The 22,011-nt window shown below is 45.2% G+C and overlaps 2 protein-coding genes across 2 annotated transcripts; one reads left to right on the forward strand and one right to left on the reverse strand.

Annotated features, from left to right (window-relative positions):
• The first annotated feature begins 634 nt into the window (after positions 1–634).
• LOC104272046 (cortexin-2-like) lies at positions 635–814 on the forward strand. Its single transcript, XM_009866925.1, has one exon. It carries the CDS (start codon positions 635–637, stop codon positions 812–814), a length of 180 nt encoding a protein of 59 aa, XP_009865227.1.
• Positions 815–11,179: 10,365 nt separating this feature from the next.
• FAH (fumarylacetoacetate hydrolase (fumarylacetoacetase)) lies at positions 11,180–21,947 on the reverse strand (the record flags this gene model as incomplete). The annotated part of the gene is made up of 10 exons (XM_009866926.1): positions 11,180–11,279; positions 14,935–15,052; positions 16,063–16,164; positions 17,141–17,187; positions 17,786–17,861; positions 18,612–18,742; positions 19,414–19,513; positions 20,913–20,965; positions 21,233–21,330; positions 21,857–21,947. Coding segments are annotated over 10 exons (896 nt in total), but the record flags the coding sequence as incomplete, so codon positions are not given.
• Between the last annotated feature and the right edge of the window lie 64 nt (positions 21,948–22,011).

The raw sequence follows: 22,011 nt of genomic DNA on the forward strand, positions 1-22,011 counted from the left end.
ATTTGCATCAAATAAGATAATCCTTGTATTAACCACAATCATCCATACCTCTCTGAGTGATAAAACATCTATTTAAAAATTATATTGCTCCTAAAATCTTCTACTGCCTAGAGAACCTATGAGTACCAAAGATTAAATGTTATGGAAAATAAGTATGCGTAATTTTCACTTTGCTTTGTGCCAGTGTGAGACAGGGAATGCTTGGACAGAGAAGAAAATTGGGATAGAAACAGTCTGCTTTTTCACACTAGCAGAGTAGGGGAAATATTTTTATGATTGGGAGACAAGAACAGTGTCTGTAACCCTTTTAACAGATGATATTTCAAGTGGATAGTGTTCATTCACCACTGTTTCTCTTTTCTTTGTTACCACGTTTCTTTATTGTCTGATATTTTAGCAAGAAGCATTCATGGGCTAAATCAAGGTGGAGGTGAGGTTTCTTCGGTTCACAGCTCTCAGTTGCCTGAGCTATGACATCTCCAGCAGTTTTTATTCCCTAATATCACAGATTTTCCATTTCTACCTGTGAGTTTCCCAGGACCAGCAATCACTTGTGTCTGACACGGTGTTTGTTTTCCAGGTGGTTGATGATGTTAGGAGTAAATATAAACCCCGATGAAGAGCGGCATAAGCAATGGAGGGACCAACCCCAGAGCCCGTGTACGTTGATGTGGACAAGGGACTGACATTAGCATGTTTCGTCTTCCTCTGCCTCTTTTTGATTGTGATGATTATTCGCTGTGCAAAAGTCATCATGGACCCATACAGCGCCATCCCTACGTCTACATGGGAGGAGCAGCATCTAGATGACTGAAAGGACGTCACTATACAGAGCCATAAAATGCTGCGACCCCGGAGGCTTTTCCCTCCGGGAAGGCAAACGCACAAACAGCCATTTTCAGATATGCAGGGCAACGGCAATATCTCTAAGAGCACATAGCGTAAGTGATTCTTGCTCAACAGATCAGGATATCAGCAAGCCATTCTGGCAGCACAGTTTAATACTATGCAGCAACCCTTATTTTACTGAAAACACTTATCATTGCAACTCAAGTAGCACAAGACTTTCCAGACTTTTCCTAACAGAACTCTAGGTCTAGCACAGTTTGTCCTCCCCTCAATATCTCCCATAAATCCAGAGTAACCATCAACATTTGGAAAAGCAACAAGAATATTTTGTCTTTGCTGGACAGAGATTGCTTCATATATCTTCCTCAGTCATTATATCTGTGTTTCAAAAAAGGCCCAGAGCATCACTAAGAAGAACTAAAGCACCCCTTGTTGAGTAGGGTTACACAAGCAGATTTATTCTCAACTCACTCGTCTCTGCACATACGCTCCCTACCCCACTGCAGCCCTGTTTCCAGTAGTCAGGATACAGAAGCACTCAGACTACATTTCCCAAGGGGGTCATGGTCTACTGTTGACCCTGTAAGCACCACCTCACTCTATTCAACTCATGCAAAAACTAGACATATCTGCCCTGCACGGGTCCACGGATTAGCCAGATGTGACAGACCACTTGCTATGAGCTTGGTAGCCACCAGAGGAGTCCATGGAGCAGAGCTTGGACACTACTGCTTTCAACTACATAGAACTTGCTGTGGTTTTCAGAGTGATTCCACACGCAACTTCGTCTTTTGTTTCAGGTGCACTTCAGTAGGATGAGACACAAATAGAATGACAAAGAGAATAAGCAAAGAGACACTGCTCCCAGCTTGGTTGCTCAAACTCCTCAGTATAACAGTTACAGTCACATACAATAATATGCATTCTACCTCTGAGAAATTCAGCACCTCTGAAAAAAAAATTTCCCCACACATTTGTAAGGTGACTAGCTGTACATTTCCTTCTTTCAACTCATTAAGATGGCCATTATGCAAGAAGGTGTAGGCGAACATAGGAGCTTGGGAAATCTATTATTTACCTTTTGAAGAATGAGGACTGAGGGATTCCCACACCTCTGTTCCCCAAATTCTAAGGTTTGCTCAAAGCTGACCAGGTGTTTGGTTTATGGGTTTGTAAGGAGCTGCTGAAGCAATATGGAGTAGGTATTGCAAGCACAACAAGCATCATGAGCAGACAAGACTCGAAAGAACAAGAGGGTGTTTTACTATTTCTCCTCTTCCTTACCATCCTACCTGACCTCTAGGTTCTTGCCATAAGGAGATGCAGAGCAGGTGAGAAAGGTTGAACCAGAGGTTTTAGTAAGGAATCAAGACATAGACTTTGTAGATTACTATTCTCACCTCTGACAAATTTGTTTGACTGTCACACAAGGCACTTACTGTGCCTCAATCTATTCACTGGTGAATTGGATACAACATTGTTAGCTTGCCTCATGTTATTTTGTCTGTCTTGTAATATCAGAAAGTCCCTTAAATAGGGACACAGAAATAAAGGTATTTCTTTACAACTCTTCTTCATGAAACTAATAAGTTCTGAATCTTAGCATACAGCAAGGGAAGTTATCCCCAGGCAGAGGACTTGAACAGACCTCCATTTAGCCTTTCATCAAGGTATTTTAAGTCATGCCAAATGGCTTTGTTACATATGCCACTGGTTTCTGAGGACAGTCTGGATGTCAGATGATCAGCACTGTGATTACAGACATCCCAAAATAGCAGGCTATGTGGAGATTTTTGTATGCATGTCGTAGGAGATCCCATTCAGGAGGCAGGAGACTTGAGGATTGGCTTTAATCCTGCTATTCTCTAGCAAGATACCTCCACTGCTTCAATTGCTCACTGCAGATCGCTCATCAGGCTGTTATTTAGCCTCAGTTTCTGGCAGCTAATCACCAGTAAATGAGGACTTTTTTTTCAGGTGTGAATGTTAATGCTCACCATACTTGGAGCAAATACATTGGTCTCCCTTATTCACGAGTGTGTTTATCCACACCATGGGAAAAAACACCCCAGCTCAGATTGCTTGTCTTTCTGGGACTAAAGCTGAGAATCCATTTTTCATCATTCAGTCTTGTATCCCACCTTGATACTAGTGGGGCTACTTACAGAATAAACAAAATAAGTATATTTCCAGGCTAGAGACACTTCCAGTTTGCAGGTGACCTGGTTGTGTTCACAGCTGATGCAGAGCAAGAACAGAGCTTGTCATCATGCCTCCCAATGCCAATACTCCATCCGATGTTTATCTGCATGCAGAACCCTTCGGCTTTGTCATGCGTCACCGTTAAGCCCCTGTTCAGCTAAGGACTTACGCACGTGCTTAAGTTTAAGCCTCTGAGCAGGCTGCCTGCCTACACAGAGACCAGGGTCAGTCGTGTGCTGTGTCCTTGGCAGGGCATGGACAGCAACACACAGTCCTTGCAGGAGCAAAGCCTGAGTGAGAACAGAGGATGATGAATGTTGGGGAAGCAAATTAACAAGTTGGCTTTGTGAAAATGTCTGCCTTTTTTTTTTTTCTCTGTTTGTCCAGCTGTACAAATAGTTTTCTGGATTTTCCTGAAAATCCTAACAGAAAGACCCCTATAAGTACCTCTGTTTTCTAATAAAAAGGCACTTTTCTTCCTGGCATAGCCTATCAAGTCTATCCTTCTGTCGACAGAAAAGGTCTTCATAAACATCTACATGTTCACGTCCAATCTTTTCACATGACTGTTTAAAGGTCAATATGATTGGTTTTATATAGATAATGTAAATGCATTCTAATTTTTACGTTCCTGTACCGGTTACAATCACATAACCTCACCATTCTTGAGCCAAAAGCAATACTGAACATCATGCCGAAAGCAGAAGTTTTATCCTCCTTGCATTCAGATTTGTGACTTGCCCACCCAAGGTGCGTCACTGCCGCTCCCGCCCAAAGCTGACCGTGTGAGCCTTGACGGCAAATCTGCGCTCACGGCTGGTGGGAGGTCTGTGTCAGCAGGGGCTCTGTCTCTGGGCTTGGTAGTAATTTCAGCTGCATGCAACAAGTGCCTCTGCTAGTTTTGATTCTTTTTTTAATCATTATGCCATACTACCAGCAATTGCACTCAGAGGAAATAATTCAAATTTGCTGCAAATGTATTTAACACAATAAACAGCTTCAACATGGAAAAACTTCTTGTCTCTGTTGTTGTTCACTTCTAGATGCCAGGACCTCTTAAAACACACCCAGAACACAACAACTTGATTTTCAAGAAATATATACATTCCTGACAGCCCTCCTTGGAGGACAGGAGCCGAGAACTGCTCCCCCTGTAGTAACAACACAACAGACTCTCAGGAGCTCAGGACAGAGCTGATGGAGCTCCAAGTGTTGCTGTGAAAGGTCACAATCCCTCAGCCCCTCCAGAGCAGCTATTTCAGGTTTCTCCCTCGGTCAGGAAGAGCACTGAGCTGGGCTTCAGTTCCGCAGGGGACTGCAGCATGCTGCATTTCAGCAATTCATTAGCCGTAACAAATTGCATACTAAAAGAAATAAGGCCACTGAAACTGGAAACCCTCCTGCTAAGCAACTGAAAATAAAGAGTGTGAAGCATCTGTGGAATCTCTTTGAAGAAGCCACAGAGTATGGGATATGCTGAGCAAAAAGCACCCAGGGAACTCCTCCTCTTGAAAAAGATGAGGAGACAAATCACAAATTCTTTCATCAAGTAAAAAGACACTTTTGCGTGAAAGCTGGATGCTTTATATATCTGCTTGTCCCTGCAGTTAAGTCCTCTGAAACCCAGTTTGCCACAAAGAAAAAATCCCACTGATAAAACATTAACTCTCTCCTAGCCAGAAGCAGAAGCCAGAGTCTCATGCTGTTTTCAGGGGAGCTACTATAGCTAATGTAAGAGTAGACCTGAACTGAAGCCAGCAGCAGCTGAATTTGGACAGACACCTTGGAGGTTTTTTTAGAAGAAACAGGGGCTGACGCTAGCCAGGGAGCCACATGAGCAACGCTGCTGCAGCCTGTGCCATCCAAAGGTGTCACCAGCTCAATGGCTCATTACAGGTCTCAGCAGGTAGCTTCAACCCATGTTACTAGAGCTCAGCTCAAGTCAACACAGAACTTAGGGAGAATGCTGTGCTCAGACTCCAGCACTCTCCATGGCACACACAAGGAAGGTGGTGAGGACGGCAGGTCTCAGGTATTTAAGTGGTTCACTTTAGAAGCTGGTGTTCCAGAAAGAACAGTTTATGAGAGATGAAGGCAGTGACTTTTCAAGACAGTCACAAATTGAACTTCTGTGGAGCCAGACTGATGCTAGTCCCCTGTGCTACCTGTCACTTGCATCCAGTCCCCAACTAACGCTCAGCAATAACTAAGCCTACAAAGCCTCTAGTTTCTCCACCCAAAAAGACCCGAGGGTAACAGTGATACCATGACCTGCATGTGCAATGGGAATTACTGGGAGGGCAAAAAGTCATTCCAAAGGAGCAGCCATCCCCCCAGTTTTACATCTCCAAAGTCAACAGAGCAATGCCAGGGAGCGACACCCATACACCAGCTCTGCTGCTTCACACTCAGCCCACTCCTGTTGGTGGTGGTGCTGGATCTCCACCAGCCCTTGGCAAGGCTGGCATCATTGCAATAGCTTCGGCTGAGCTGCCCACAGTGTCAAAACCCTGCTGAAACACTGGGAAATTTAAATTCATCTTCCCCCCTTCCTTATCCTCTCTGACTCTGACCTTGTCAATCCAGATTTGCCAGGCTTCAAACCACTTGTCTTAGCTGTCTCCTGGTTTTACCTCTCAGGTTATTTGACTTAAATCAAAGAGAGCAAATCCCCAATTTTAACCATGTGTTAATGCTGCAACGGGAATTCTTGATTTCAGTTAACATTCTTCTGTGCTTGCACTTTTTTTTTGAAACTGTTTTCATTAAAAATAGTTGATACCCTTCAGCCACTACTCCCTTTCTTGCTAGCCAGGAGGAAAACACTGCTCACACATACATTTTTAAAGCCATACACAGTTTATGATTCCCGTTTGCACTTATTCGCAAGGTTCAGTTCTATAGACAGTGGCATTAAGAAATGTTGAATAATACACTTCCTAGTTACAAAGCTCCATTGTTTTGTACTGGGACTTGGCCAGGCAGTTCCTGGAGGGAAATCAGAAATCAATCAAAAATGTATTAAAATTGCATTAAGTGTACTGAAGCTGTAAGGAAAGCAAAGTTTTTCACAACGTATTTCATATTTAACACTAACTGGATTTCTCAAGCAGCAGCCATATTGTCTCTTCCGAACAAAGTGCCTGGTAGAGGCAAGTAGGCAGCAGAGCTGGGCGACCCCCCAGCCCCCAGGGCAAATCCTAGAGCAGGGTCCTGGGCCATTCAGGCTCCAAGGCACCCATCACTCTGCAGGGCAGCAGAACTGCTGATCCTGAGCCCCAAAGCACATCTGCCCTGGATGCCTGAATACCCATCGACAAAGCTGCCGATCCTACAAGCTGACCCACCAGGCACTCAGCTGCCACCAGGGACTTCTGCTCCTGCAGCATTTCCCCTACGCATGAACTGTGTCTATGCCAGCTCTGTTACAGCTGCCAATTGGATAATAAGGAGCAAACAGTAAAAATTAAAAAGCACAGGTCTGTAATTAAAACTTCCACAGAAAACCAAACATGCAACAGAGGAAGCATTGAGGTGAAGACGTTGTTGGGAATGAAGGGACACGAGAAGGAGGAACAGCTCAGAGCAGATTTGTGAGGGGCAGCATGGTGCCAATGCTTTAGCACGTCCCTCACGTACCTCCAGAGCCTTCAATCAATTTTAAAATTCCAGAAATGATCTTTTTTCTTTCTCGCTAAGCAGAAACTGTGTGGGCATCGTGAACAGAAGCAGCAATCAAGCCTGAGAAATGGCCTCCTGCCTTACTGCTTAAAGCTAAAACCAACATGAGTATCACCTACTAGCTTAACAAAGTCACTACCTTGACCCTGAATAGCTACTGAAAAAGCATTTACTTTGAGTTATTACTGCCTGATTAATGAAGGAATTATTGCTGATCCAAACACTTTCAAGAAAACTGATTTTTTTAGTAGTTTTTTTCCCACAATATGGCATCTATTTCTAATTAGAATCTCTGCAGAAAACTATTTTTGGCAAAGAATGCCAGCATTTCACACAGAAAATCTATTGTTTCCTTTAAATTCTGAAATATGCTTTAGGGTTATTCCATGCTTTTCTTTTGACACTTAATTATACCAACAGCACTATTATAAATTACACCCAACTTTTTCATTACACACCAGCCAGATGATGCTTTGATCTACAAGAAAAGGCATCTCAAACAGTATCAAACAGAGGCTGCCCTTAGTTCTCTCACCAGCAAAACAACAAAACCAGACAAAATATTACCAGGCAATATGAATCACTGCATTTACAACCACTCTGTGACAAGGCAGTACAACACAGAAGCACCTCCCGTACCCCTCCAAGACCTTTCAGGCAACATCTAGGCATTACTCACCCCCAGGATTGCTGTGCTCCAGCACAGGTCACTACTGGGAACTGCTGATCTCCGCTGAGCGTGAAACACTTGGCCAGCAAGAAGGATGCTCCAGGCAAACATAAGAGCTATGGTTTCCATTTAGATGCACATTTTCATTTCCTCCAGTCAAGAAAGCAGGATCTGCCTTCCCACTCAATGCTGCATGAATCTGGGTTCTGAAGATGCAAGGAGGAATTTCTTCTCTGACACACAGGTCATAAACCTAGGGCTATGACAGAGCAAAGGAAGAAGTGCTCTGCATCTGATTTTTTTTTTCCTTTTTCGTTTTTGCTGGAAGCCAGGTTACAAGCAAACTAAGGAAAACAGATTTAAATCAAATTTAAGTTAGTAACCTCTAGAAGCAGAGAGCTCAAACCCAATTGCAGCAAAAACTTCCAGAAACAGAAAGTCTTTGTAGAGAGGGTCAACCCAATTGAAATAGCACTTCAAAAAAACCCGAACTTTTCTAAGCATTAGGTCTACACGCTGAACGACAAGCAGCCTCCTGACTTAAGAGCCTTCTCTTTCCCCCCCTGCTCAGCTCCACGAAATACGCTCCCCTCCCATGACCTTCAATTTAAATGCCACAGGTGCGAAGTGGTCACAGCTGCCCCAGTGGAGGTGGAGCAAGAGGGAGGTGCCCAGAACACCTGGGTATTTCCCAAAACTTGTATTGGAGGCTGCTGCCTCCCCAGGCAGTGGGTGCTGCTGCTAGTCCTAAGCCAGACTGACGCTATTTTAAGGAGAGCACTGCACACTGCAATGCAGACATGCCCTTTCTTTGCCCCTTGACACAGGGTACCCTGCCAGGGAGGACCATCAGCAGTGGTGGCTCTGGGCTCACTGTGCCAGCCCAGTTACGGGCCCCCTTTCTTCACAGTGCCCACCTGCATGAAGCCCAGGACTTTCTCCTGGGGGTGAAAAGACAGTGGCCTTGGACATTAAAAGCTCCTGTCCTTTTTTAGCATCTCCTAGCTTTTTGGCCCCCATCCAGGCAGCGGGCAGCAGATGTCTCCAAGCTCTGTCCTGGTTGAGGTTTTTGGACTTTCTCCAGCTCACCTCTGAAACCTGTTCTCAGAGATGTGTTTGAGCTCCTTTCCAGAAAATATTCACCTTCTGGCAACCTGGGACTTCTCCAGACGTCCCCAAGCTAAAGAAGCTCAGCTCTGTCACCTTGGGGTCACCGAGTAGACCTTACCACCTCCCACCCATCCCCAGCATTGAAAGCGTGGCCACCACAGATGCAGCCACCTTCCTCCCTCAGGGCTGGGGCTGTGGGTGGCAGCCTGGGTCAGGAGCCAGCGTGGGGGAATTTGTGGCTGGGTGGCTCCATCGTGCCAGGGTTTGGTTTGCAGCTGGGCTCTCAGCACCACTGACCTTCCTGCCTGTCCGAGCAAGGAGCCCAATTTCCACTTGTTGGCAGCAATTGCAGGATCAGATTGGCTCTTTGGGAGAGGCTCTTTGCCCATGTACAGGTCTCACCTTTACCTTGCACAAAGCTAAGGGAAAGCGCTATGGATTGAACAGTTTCTTTAAGTATTTCTGCATCAAGAAAGCATTGATGCCACAGTCCTTCCTGGCTGCAAAACCTCTCTTACCAAGGTCAAAACCCATGACTAATGACATGCTGTCTTGACCACAGCTCTCATCTCTCTGCCAGTGCAACCCTCTCCTCAGACGTTACGCTCCCAACACATCAGATACGACAAGGTGCAACATGGATGTTACTTCTGCAGAGAAATTTCTCCACTGGATAAATGCTTTCAGTGCCTTCCTGCTGCTGCCAGGAGTAAAGCCAGGCTGTGCTCAGAGGGACCTCACGAGTTATTTCTAAATCCAAGGGGGAAGGTGTCAACTTGTGGTTGTACTTCGAGGTCAAAAGAGAGCACAAAGCATACTAAAAATTAAAAACCAAGTCAGAGTACATTAAATAAATACCTGCTTATTAGTTCGGCTCTGAGTTTCCACAATAACCTGAAAGGGGAAATAGCTTTTCCTTGATAAACCACAATGAACCACTGCTTTCCTGACCAGGCTGTCCCTCCTGGTGATAGTGGAATGTCTTAGGCTAAAAATTTAAATTGATTCAGGGATGTTCCTCCAAGCATCATTCTTTAAAAGGACTATTATTATCGCACACTGGAAGAGAGCCCATTTAAGTGAACATGCCCCATTAGCAGTGATTTATCTGCAGTGCCACATTTTTCCATTAATCTTCGCTTCAAACTCATTTTTCTCTCCTGCATGGCCAAGAGGGTCACATTCCCAATCAGCACCAAGTGCATCCCAGGATAACACCAAATACCCAGATGGCCCACACCAGAAAAACTACCTGGCAGACCTGGGGAGGAGGAATGGGGGCAGCCCCAGGAAAGCAGCAGCCCACGCTCTCACCCTGCTGTCACTGCACGAAGCCAGCAGCCTCATCAGGCTCTTCACTTTGAGGACCAAGCAAATATTTAACAAGTTCCCCATGAACAGTACCAGAGTTCATTATCCGGTCTCCTGAGCTCCTTCAGTCAGTAATACCCTTTAATTGATGTGATTTGGCACTTGGCCATAGAGTTAAATTGATTTGTAGACCAACGGGAGACGGCAGATGCCCTTTACACTTGAGAAAAGTGGCATGTGGCTTTGTTTACTGCCTGCTGCAAGGGGGTGCCATGACAAGAGATGGCTTTTAGGAGTGCGAGAAGGGCTCCATCTCCTCGGTGTCCTCTAAAAGCAGCCCCTGTTAGGTGGCAACGTGTGACTGCCATCAGTGAGGATGCCATGAGTGGGGATCACTCCAACCATGAAGTTCACCCTCCTTTCTTGACTCCAGGAAAGCTGGTGCACAGGAGGAAAGAAATGGAGAATTCCCTTCTCTAAACCCAGGGCAAGATGCACGAAGTATCTCCATGCTGTCTTTTGACGGGTGCCCCAGCACTGGCTCCCATCCATCTTTGTTCTAGGCCACGAAGAGTTGTCTCTGCTTGTGTAAGGGCGGGAGGATTCGGGGCAACCTGGGCACGGGGAGGGCGGCAACTGGAGGCTGCTGGGGTTGGTTTGCAGGAGCCCATCAGTGACGCAGTGTAAGGGCTCAACTCCCAACACCTGCCAGGATTTTCTTTCTAAGATACAAGAGTTTAGTGCTGAGCTTTCTTGGCCATCATTAGGTGTTTGTTATACTGTTGTACTGTTGTGCAGTTCTGTACAGTACAGTTTCTGGTTTCACTGTTGTAAAAGGTTGTTAGTTTGCCTCTTACTTTTTTGTTCTGCTCTCCTGTTGCTTTCAGTTGTATTGATTATCACATTTGCAAATTGCTTTGCTACAAATTAGTTTAGGGCATAGTCTCTTTCACTCAAGATGCTCTTCAAGTTTTTAGCATCCATATGCAACCTGCCTTCGGGTTTTTACCTCAAGCACATTAACACTGTGAAAAAAAGTAGTCAGCATGCAATCTCTGCTGTTATCATCAGCCTAGTACTCTGAATATTTAAGTTTACTTGAAAGCCTCTTTTTATAATTATGAAAAAAAATTAATATAGTAGAAGAGTTAAGAATCTCACTTTCCATGTCAATCACTCAGAGAATTTTAAGTTAGCACTAAAATATTTTTCTTATCACACCACAGAGCCACATTCATCTTTAAGATATTTATTGGAAATTAAAAATAATAAGATTCCAATCACTCATATAAAAATAATAAATCTGCAGAAAGCAGCACGACTCTTAGAGGTGGGGGTAGAGATCCTCCTCCTCAGATGTCACCTTGCTCCAGTCATCATGGATTTGACAGGGCTGGAAGGATTTTCCCTGAGCACTGGCCGAATCCCACACGGAAGCCGTTGCCCTGGCAGTAACCTAGGGCCAGGAAACAACAGAGAGCTTGTTCAGTAAGGACAGCAGGATTTTGCCAGGAATAAAAGTGAATAAAGGCATAAAAAGATCAAAAACAAGTGGAAACATTTCATAAACACAATGAGAGGTAGAAAAAAAGAACATCTGGAAAAGTTCGAGTAGCCCAGGAATAGAAAAAAAAAGAAAAAAGAAGTACAACACAGCAATACACAAGTTCAGTGAATGGATCAAAGGGCAAATAACGTGCAATATTTTTGTTTTCAAACCTAACCTGCAGCAGCATCAATCTAACTGGCAAGCTGATTCGCAGCCTGGCCCAGCCTTGCAATTAAGAAAGTAAATCTGGATTCTTCTTCTGCAGCATTAAGACGGCTCTTGGGACATCAGGATGCTTATAGCCAGAAAGAGGATCATTAAACCCCCTCAAACAGCATGACCTACCCTTGCAGAATCGCTTTCGCTCACTAAATCCAGGTAATTTAATTCCATGAGAAACTCTGTATCTAACTCAAAATATTCATTTATCCTCTGTTATATAAACAGGCACTGAAAGTCTGCTGACTGCTGCTGAAGTTGCCGGCCTGTGACAACATCTCAAACTACAGGATGAGTCAATCTCTCCTCACTCCCGCACGATGGGAGAGATGACATTAGGACAGAGCTGCCGCAGCGCTTTTGGCTGCCACGGGCCAGCCAAGCTGCTCCACAGACAGCAGCCTTTAGCAAAGCTGCAGATGAAGGAGGGGAGGAGACACAGCCAGGGACTTCTGGCCCATCTGGGAAAACTATTCTGGGAAAAAACAGCTGAGGAGACCTACTGTACCTCTCCACTACAACCACTGATTAAAGGAAGGACACAAGTGGCATATGCTGTATTTTAAGGACTGATTTCATAGTTGGAGATGGATTTTCCTAAAATGATGGAATACATCATCTTCCTTGCACATAATAAAAGCCAGCTGTCCTATAGAAGCCAAGAGGGAGCTAAAGGGAACAGACCTTAACCATAACTCTCACCCATAGCATGGATCACTGGAAACCTCCTCCGAGGAAGAGGGGAGTGGGTGGGCTCGGGCTGCAGGGCAGCCAAAGTTATTGCAGGCTGAAGACAGACCCTGCCAGCTCTAACCCACAGCGCAGCTCTCACAGCCAGGCTGAAATAAAGTTTTCCCAAGGACAGCAGTGTCTACAAGTGCTTGTGTAACAGCCTGCCCACAGACACCACCCTGGCATCTGCCGGGAAATCCTCATCCGTAAGCAATACTTGAATAAGACACTTGCTTTAAGGCTCAGCTCAGTTTCCATTTATCTCATTAGGCTTCATTGCCAGCTTTCCTTTGAGCGCCGGCTTATTATTTCAGTCCAGTTTAGTTAACCCCACTGTCAGCTACGATTTAGAGCAGTACCAAGGAGCAGGACGTTTAACAAAGCAAGCTCTGTGTCGCCAGCGGCAGTGGCCTGAGCGCAGTGCCAAGGAACCACAAGGAGATTTTTGCAGCCGGCGGCTGCAGCACACCATCAGCAACCACCCCCTTGTAACGCTCCCTCTCCGAGACGTGCTTCTTGGAAAAAACCTATTTCTTTCGTTTTACGCGTTAGGGCTCTGAAACAGCTCCCACAAGGAAAGTGAGAACACGAAGCTGAAATAGCAGACTAGAAATTATGGGTTGCGCAGTTGGCAAGAGCTAACGGCACTGCCTTGGGAGAGGATGCAATGGCACTAGTCCTGCCTCAGGGGTGCCTTAAGGCACTGGACCTGCCATACACCGCTCAAGTGAAGCAGATCCCAAACTGTGCCAGCAGACAGCCCTGGCAGCACCTGGCTCTCAAGAATGACACGATGCCCTGATCATTTCAACCACAAACTGTTGCTAGTGTAAAACAGCCCAGCAGACCGCGGAACACGAACAGGTCCCACTGGGACAACGGGGCCTTCATCCAGGTTAACAACAATGCCATCGTGCCATCTTTAAAGACATTCAGGATTTCAAGTATTTATTTAAGTAACACAGCTTTGGGGGGCATGAAGAACACCACGGGTGATGGTCTAGCCCCATTTTTCTCTCAGCTGGCCAGCTTGTGCCAGTAGCTCCCTAGCTGCAAGGTGCCTGTTGCCAATAAGGATCTCAGCATGTAACCCACAACGGGTGTTCATAACACCTAACTGTACCCTAATGTAGGGCTCCTGCTATAGTTACTGAAGGGAGATCTGCAACTCTGGAGGGCAATGTTGTTCTCTGAATCACTGCAGGAGTGCCTCTCTGCACTGAATGTGGAAGGAAGGCCATGGAGAGCAGCATCAGATGCCGACACGTCGCAGCATGAGTATCGCTGGGTTGTTGGGAGGCTGAAGGATGTCAGAGGTATTGGGGACTCCTTGGTTTCATCATCTATGGCTCTCTCCAGCACATCTCAGTCTCCAGTTGTCTCAGTTCTGGCAGCACCTCACAGAAACACGGCTCTGGCTGCAGAACTACCCAAACTGCAGCATATAGAGCCATTACTGGGAGACTGGGGTACACCTTCTGGTTGTTTTTTTTCATCACAGAATTTCTTTTCATTTTTCTTAAAAAGCTTTCTGAAAAAAATTAAAAATTTTAGACTATTTTGAAATAACATCCTGGCTGGATTAAGCAGGCAGAGGTATGTGAAGACATACTAGCATCACACTATCGTGTTCTTCAGGCTACTGCATAGGGGTTAGTCACTCACATTTTCTCTGCCCTAAATCACATGTTTAAGTGTTTTCTCATAGCCTGAGTTGTTTTGCTCTCTGTGCAGGCTATCTCTGATCACATCAGCATGACGGAGTTACTCAGAGCCAGGCGTGGCACTGGCTGGGTCTCATCTGATGATGCACAACATCCCATAAGATACTCACTAAAATTCAGTAGGTGACATAGCAAAGATAAACAAAGGCTTGAATCAAAAGTTTCTCATGCCTGTTCTTGCCAAATATTTCCCACCTCAAAGCCATAAAGGGGTTGACAAGATGAGAGGGAAGGAAAAAATAGGTTTGTTTTGCAGCAGTCTTCGGATTAAAAAGAAGTAGGAGGGAGATTTGTATCACAAAGCACCATGGTAGATTTTAATTCACAAAATCCTTAGTTTATCGAGATGAAAATTAAAAGCAGGGCCCAGCATGAAGCAGCTCTCAAGCACAGCCCTTTTCAGAGGGGGACTGGTCAGCTGTCCTAGCAGGCTTCACGCTGTTTCCCACATATGTGATTTGCAACACACTTCTTTGAGTCTACCTATGTTACAAAAGAAATATTATTTGCAGAATAACTTCTTTCCGTGTTTGCCAAGCTCTGCTCCATGTGCAAACTTGGCCTGTGGTGGCAGCAATACCTCAACTGCTTCTAGTCCCAGTATATTTTCACCCATAAAGGGAGACTTACCTCCATCGTCCCCACAGCACTCCCGCACAGGCATAGCAAGATCATTAAGTACTTAGGTAAAGCAAATAATCTAATCCAGAAAGCTTTTCTTGCAGGGAAATTTCTATCCACCTGCTTTTGCCTCCTGACAGGTAGGATGGAAACGACTGGGTTTGTGTGGCAGGGACGTCCAGCACAGCCCATCTTCCCTGCAGGCACTGGGATCCATCTATGGAAACGCGTCCTTGGCGCAGCATAAGCAGCTGTTTGGCCATTACCTGTCAAAATGATTTCATCTCCATCCTCCAGGAATTTACGAGACTGTCCACTGCCAAGAGGGATTTCTTTTGTTCCGTTCCAGGACAGCTCCAGCATGGAGCCAAAGCTCCCCGGCTCCTGCAGCAGGAGTTCACAAACAAATAAACAGCTTTTTACTATCCGCCCTGCTGTCAAGCTGCTTGCTGCTGGAAGCAGACATGCAAATACATTAGCTCTACAGAACAGAGTTTTGCTGTTGGTTTAATTCATTAATACAGTGCCTTGCTTTCCTGCCTTTGCATTTTAATTGCTTGCTCACTATAAACGGTCACGCTTGTGGCCATTATCTGTCTGGCGTGTTTAACACAGTGCTAAACCCTGACAAAGTAGTTCGGGTCTGCTACAGCAAGAATGGAAACCAATTGAGGGCACTTCTACAAATCCAGGCCTTTTCTATAGCCCCGTTTGGGATTTTTGTTTACATTTTGGTCTTCAGAAGAGCAAAGCTGGAGAAAATGTTTAAGACTTTAATGTCAATCTGCAGTACGATGGTGCGAAGGAAGCAAAAAGCATTTCGGAAACACTCAGAATGGAAGTACAGGTATCCCAGCTTGGAAACAACTTCCCAGAGGCTGTCCTTCAGACAGCATGAACAGGATGTATATTTGAAGTTTCAGAAAGTGCAAGTTACCCATACATTGCAGCAACTGTCCATACGGCAGTTCAAGGCAGCCTGTGAAATTAGCTCCAAATATGTAGTATTAGAGAAATTAAAAGTTATACCCATGTATCTGTTACACTCTTCTCAGAAATAAAAAAGCTGCATTTCATAGTGTATATATTGGGCCATGTGGGTGCTTGTGTACAGAAATTAATTTGCATCTTTTATAAAATAGTTCTTAGGGAAAGGAGTGCAGGAGAAATTAAAAAAAAAACAAACAAACAAAACGAAAACCAATAGCAACAAAATCCCACCACTTCTCTGTGCAGTTTTGGAGCTACCAAAGCATCAGCCCAAAGTGCCTAGGGAAAAACTGCAGATACTTCCATGGCTGCTCAAATCAAAGAGAGCTTAGTCCCAAAGCCCTGCTCGGTTGGTTTTGGATTGCTGATCAGTTCTCGGTGACTGTTGTTATTTAAACACTTACGGGTCCACTGATTGTGCCAGAGGCCAGGAGATCTCCAGGTCTGAGGTTGCACCCGTTGATCGAATGATGAACCAGCTGCTGCTTCATGGTCCAGTACATGTGCTGGAGGAAGAGGAGGCTAAAGCGATGAAGGACAAACCTCTCTGGCACACCACTAGGCTATGCAGAACATACTGCATTCTTGGGATGATGCTGGTAGGACTGTCCCTTAAGAGAATCTTCCTTATTTAATCAGAAACCTTCAGCAGCCTAAAACCAGTTATTTAGCACTACTTCCTCAGTAGTTATTGTGGCCTCTGACTGATTGCTTTCTAAATGATGACCGGGAGCTGCCTCGTGCATATAAAATATGTACTTTAACATGCAATTTAGTCCCTTAAAATGTTTCTCTGTTCATCTGGATGTCATTTCCCCTTTTCCTCTTTAAGGCCAGCACTGCTCACCCAGAATCCATGATTAAGTCCAGCATTTTCATGGCTTTATAGAAAAATCACCTTACTACTGATTTGCAGACTACTGATTTACTGATTAAGGTAATTGCTATGCAAAGAACCAAATGTGAACACAAAACTGATTGAGAAAGTCTGCAGCTGGTACATAGACCCCCTGGTTCCCTCCAGCCTGTGGTGGCAGAGCCAGCACGCTGCCTGCAGAGGGGCCGGGGCAGACCCAGACCTGAGGCCATGTCGCAGCATTCAATCTGCATCTAAATTCCACAGCTGTGGCTGCGAAGGTGTGTCGCACCTCGGCACAGCAAGAGGTGATTCCCTTTGCCTGCAAGCCCTCTGCTCTTTCTCAGGGCTCCCTGGCTAACGAGCACACAACTTGGGATGCTCTGAGCACCCTAAACTGAGCAGCTGGAAGGGCTGCCCTGTTCTTCAGCTCTTGAGCATTCACATGTTTCCATCTCAGCAGGGGTGAACTATCCTCACCCTCTGTTGTTTCCCCTCTAACCTCTACACTCACACATACCAGGTCTGATCTTCAGCTAACGCAAAAATCAGCAAGTGAAATTGCCTAAGGCTGGAGCTGATGGCATCAGCAAGATTTTGAAAGAAAAATATTTTCGAAGTCTTACCTTGAAATTGGATCTGCATATAGTAGCTGGCTTGCTCATTCCTTCTCCTGCAGAAAATAAAAAATAAGAAACAGAGAAGCAATTTGTTTGTGTCAGATGAATGATGTTAGAGTCTTTTGATTTTACAGATGGATAGAGACTTCTTTTATCTTTGTAATGGGTAGTTAGAAAAAAGTACTAGTGACATTTTCTACTGATACCAATGCCAGCATTTCATAGAAAATAAGTGTGTGGATGGCACCAGGGTAGCATCAAGCTGCCCATTTCCTACTCTCTGCTTTTCTACGAGGAGCAACACCTGGACCTACTGGTCAGCAGGGACATGAGCTGAGGGTTTGAACTGGGTTAACATTTGAAGTCCATGTACATCTGTTCTTTCCATGCCCTGCTTGCCCATGCAGGCAGAGCCCACAGGGACCCTCCTCAGCATAAACTGGTCATCTGGGAGGCATTCCCTTCATGACACGTTGCTGCATGGACAAGGGGGACCGTGAAGAGCTTTGCCTCCTTCTCCAACAGAGGCAATCTGGGCAAAGATGGAGAACGAGGACCGCAGAGCAAAGAGCAAACAGTCTGAAATATGTGGTGGTTCTGCATTCCTCAGCTGGCAATTTCAGCTTTATAACCCACTCAGCATTGCTGTACCTTTAATATCAACAAAGAGCTTGATGTCAAAAGTGTAGGGTTCTTTATCCTGAAGGTAGGGCAGTGGCTTGGGATCCTAAAAGCATATAAAAGGCATCACAGTCTAAACAAAGAGAAAGGAAAAATTCCACGAGCCATCCCGGTGACTTTTTGTTTAACCAGCCTGTGCTGCACACCCCATTTACTTCACCGTTGTTACCGCTCACGTTATGGCTTTGCTTGCTCTCATGTGCACACTTTCAAAGATCTTTCTGAACAGAGGTGACATTCATATAATCCAAATTCTTCTTCTGCATGTGGCCCTCTCCATCATTATCCCATGGATGTTAATCCAAAACAAAGAGAGTGATAATAGCACACTTTGCTCTGTGCCTGTTCAGAGAAGATGGTGAGTTCTCTGCAAGACTCTTTATTATCTTTTTCAATTTTAACCAAACATCTACATAATGCAGACAACTGGAAATGCTTGAACAGTGTTCTGGCTTGAGTCCACCCTCTTTCCATTGCTTGCTGGACGCCAAGTGCTACCAGACGCCAACAAGAAGCTCTCTGATCAGTTCACTTTCCAGGTGTTTTAAAGGAGATTACTTTCCTGCCCTGCTTGAGCAGGCAGAACAACAGCTCTGGGCACCATGTGCCAACACCAGTGACATCGACGAGCAGTCGAACTCAGAGGGCCCAGGGTGCCTTCATATGTTTGGAAGCAGGATCATGCTTCTACACTCTATTGATACAGCTCAGTGATTTCTACCGATGGGACCTCCCAGTTCTGCTGAGATTTTTCTAGCGCTGCTTTCCCTTTATTTCAACCCTTTCTCTTGCTAACCTGGACAGGGTTTGGCAACACAAATGGCATGAGAGCTTCCATGGTAACAACCCAAGGAGAGATGGTTGTGCCAAAGTTCTTGCCTAGGAATGGACCCAGAGGAACATATTCCCATTTCTGGATGTCACGGGCTAGAAAGAGAAAATTCAAAGCAATGCTGTTAAACATGTCCTAGGAGTGGTGCAGCCATCACACCTGCGAAAGAATAACACGGATTGAAAATGTAATCACCACCCTTTTCTAGACATTGTGCCCAAATCCTAATTTAAATCTAGCCCCTTCACACCCTTGAACCATTTTTCTTAAATAGCCAGATTAGGAAGAAAAGTCAGCAATAATTAAAACAAATCATGCTATCCCCATATAATCAGTATTTTTATACCCAGTCCCATCAATGCTTTTACACCCAGCTAATGGTCTGTGCCAGTTGGAGGGCTGATTTCAACCCGTGAAATCTATGCAAAGACTGATTTGTGACTGCCAAATCCTCCTCCTACTCCTGACACTGCAATCACTCCTCTGTCAGAATCACCATCCTTGGGACTACCCAGAAGAAACTGGACTGATACTGGCTCTTTCATAAGTAAATAAATCTTTGCTAGGCAGCAATTTCTGGTTCTATGGATTGATCAAAGTTGGATTGAGAGAAATGAAGACAGCATTTCCTCTTCATCCCTTTCAACCATACCCAGTGGTTTCAATAACCACTATTCTACCACTAAAATATATAATTTATTGCTATCTAAGGTTTCCCGTGACGCTTTAACCCCCTCTCCAGGCAGACTCCCGCAGCACTGGTTACCGCTCCAGTCATTCATCAGAACCATCCCAAAGATGTGCTCCTGAGCTCTGCTGATAGGAATCGGCTCCCCACACTTGTTTCCAGGACCCACAAAGAATGCCTGAAATTAAAAAGCAAAATATGATTAAGTAAGCCTTTGAAACTAAAAATCTTGACCGCACAGAGGGTTATGTGCATGAGCAGTAAGAGGACGGACAGGATGAGATTTTGCATCATTTCCAGCACACAATTAGACAAAAAACAAGGCCTTCTTCATCTTTCTTCCCCTCTGTGAAGCTGGCAGGCTTGAAATACTTAAGAGCACTGTGTTGCTAAGGGACAGGCATTAAACAAGGGCATGGTGTTGTGAAAACACAGGAGCAAAAAATGTTCCCTTCTAATTACAAACTAGATGCAGAACAGCTTTGCCCACTGAAGTGACTCTGTTTGCTGCAGACAGTGAAGAGGAAGGAGTCTGAGGTCATCTGAGGGGATGCTGAACACAGCTGGAGCCCGTCATAGCACTGGGGAAGAGGAGGCAGGTGAGAGAAATGCACCCTCCGGGTAAAACAGGTCAGGAACTGGGTGCCTGCACTTGCTCCCTTAGAAAATGTACAGCGTGAGCATGGAGCGGTGAATTCCACAGGGAATCTCCGCTGTCTCTTTTTGCTGACAATATGGAAGTTTTTAATTCCAACTCCTTCATCGGTTTAAATCTGCTCTCACAGCTGCCAGTGACCGCAAAGCAGAGGAATGGCAGCGCTTTGGGTATCCCACCTCAGGGGACCGCCTCCCACTTTATAGCAATCATCTGAAAAGTATATGGCATTAAAGGCTTTCAGTTCATTTTTAGTACCATTTCCCTTAATATTATAGTTTTTCTCCTTTTTTTTAAAAAGGGGAGTTATGGGGAATAAATTATATATGTGTTATCTAAATCGTATAAATCGTAACGAACAACCCTATGAAACTCTCCCTTCTGGACCACACTAAGGCACAGAAAGATGCACCTTCCAAGGATGTTTTCTTACAACACTGTTTTCATCTTTCCAGTCAGAAGGAGGAGGAGTTTGGATTGCACTCCCAAGAACTCACGGCTTCCTCTGCTCTAGACTCAAGGCACAGCCACCCTGTAATTCCAAAATTCCCAGAGCCCGTTAAAAGACCCTGGCTGCAGTGCAGAGGTAACTGCTAACCAGGTAACAGGCTGTGGTGTCTGATAAAAAGAATTATGCCTGCCTGCTTCCAGACTGCTGCACCAGTGCTCAGATTTGGCCAGATGAGGTCTTTCCAGCCTGAAAGATGTATTAGCAAACCACTTTAATGAGCTAATGCCACTCATTAGAAAGGGAAATTTCCCCCATATAAATCTTTATTGCCTTCTGCACAGACTACTCAGAGGAAAACACAGGAATGGACCTTCCGAGACATTAATTTCAGAAGAAGCTAAGCCTACCTTTTCTCACCTCTTTCTATTTTAATATTTTTCAAGTGGCAGGGGAAAAAAAATCCCATCTTACCATTTCTAACTCGATATCCAGACGCTTACAAGCACCAAACACTGGAGGTTTATCTGTGGGTAGAAGAAAGAGTATTTTATGACAGGGAGGCAGGTAGGGAAATAAAAGCAGCAACTAGAGAAAAACAGAGCAGCTGATGCTGCCTGGTTTGGAAACACAAGATGGACTTAAATCAGGGATTTCTCTTGACCTGGCCCCAGACTGAACTTCACACATGACATCCCAGACCCTCACTCACCATTATTCTATGATGTAGAAGAAAATTTTGTTAAAAAATAATAATATAAAGAAGTCATGTTAAAAGCCAACCACATACTCACCATTGTGAGGTTTCATTTGCCCCACAGGTCTCCGAATGGGCGTCCCAGACACCACAACGGATGATGCCCGGCCGTGATAACCGACAGGTAAGTGCAGCCTTGTGAAAGAGCATCACAGAGCACAGGTTAGCTGTGCAGCCATCGCCATCCAGAGCAGATTTTCAGGGTAGAAGCACCACAGCGGGGAGAGGTAGGAGGAGAGAGCTCTGTGTAAATGGGCATGGACATTTGCACTTTACTTGCTCTGAGATAGAGATGTGAACTAACTATAATGTGACTGTGTTAGTGCACTTGTATGTCACTGCTCCGATTAGTTCCTTGGAGCTTAAATCCTGTGTTCTTGTCACTCAGCAAAGACCAATTTCGTAGGTAATCTGTGCCCGAGGCACAGGTCTGCACTGCAACCAGAGTGGCTGCTCCAATGACATGCAGGGCAGACTTTAAGGCTGGGGAAAAGTCGTTTTCAGTTCTGCTGCTGAACTCTCGGCAGCGCAGCTCCTCACCTGCTACGAACTGAAATCAGTATTTTGGCGAAACTCTACTCAGATATTAAACACACATACACACACGTACAGAGAAGCATGCAAAATAATGCCCCACCAGAGAAAAACCTGAGCTACCCACCAGTTGTCCATCAAAGCGTTCTCCTTGCCCCTGAACATGATCCCAAGGTTTGTGGCGTGCTGGCGGGAGGAGTAGAAGTCGGTGTAATCTCCTGCACGGACAGAGCCCATAGGACAGCGGTCAGGGGCGTCACGTCCCCGCTGTGCCCATCGGAC

This window comes from Apaloderma vittatum, unplaced genomic scaffold, assembly GCF_000703405.1.
Source record: "Apaloderma vittatum isolate BGI_N311 unplaced genomic scaffold, ASM70340v1 scaffold40663, whole genome shotgun sequence".
NCBI lineage: Eukaryota > Metazoa > Chordata > Aves > Trogoniformes > Trogonidae > Apaloderma > Apaloderma vittatum.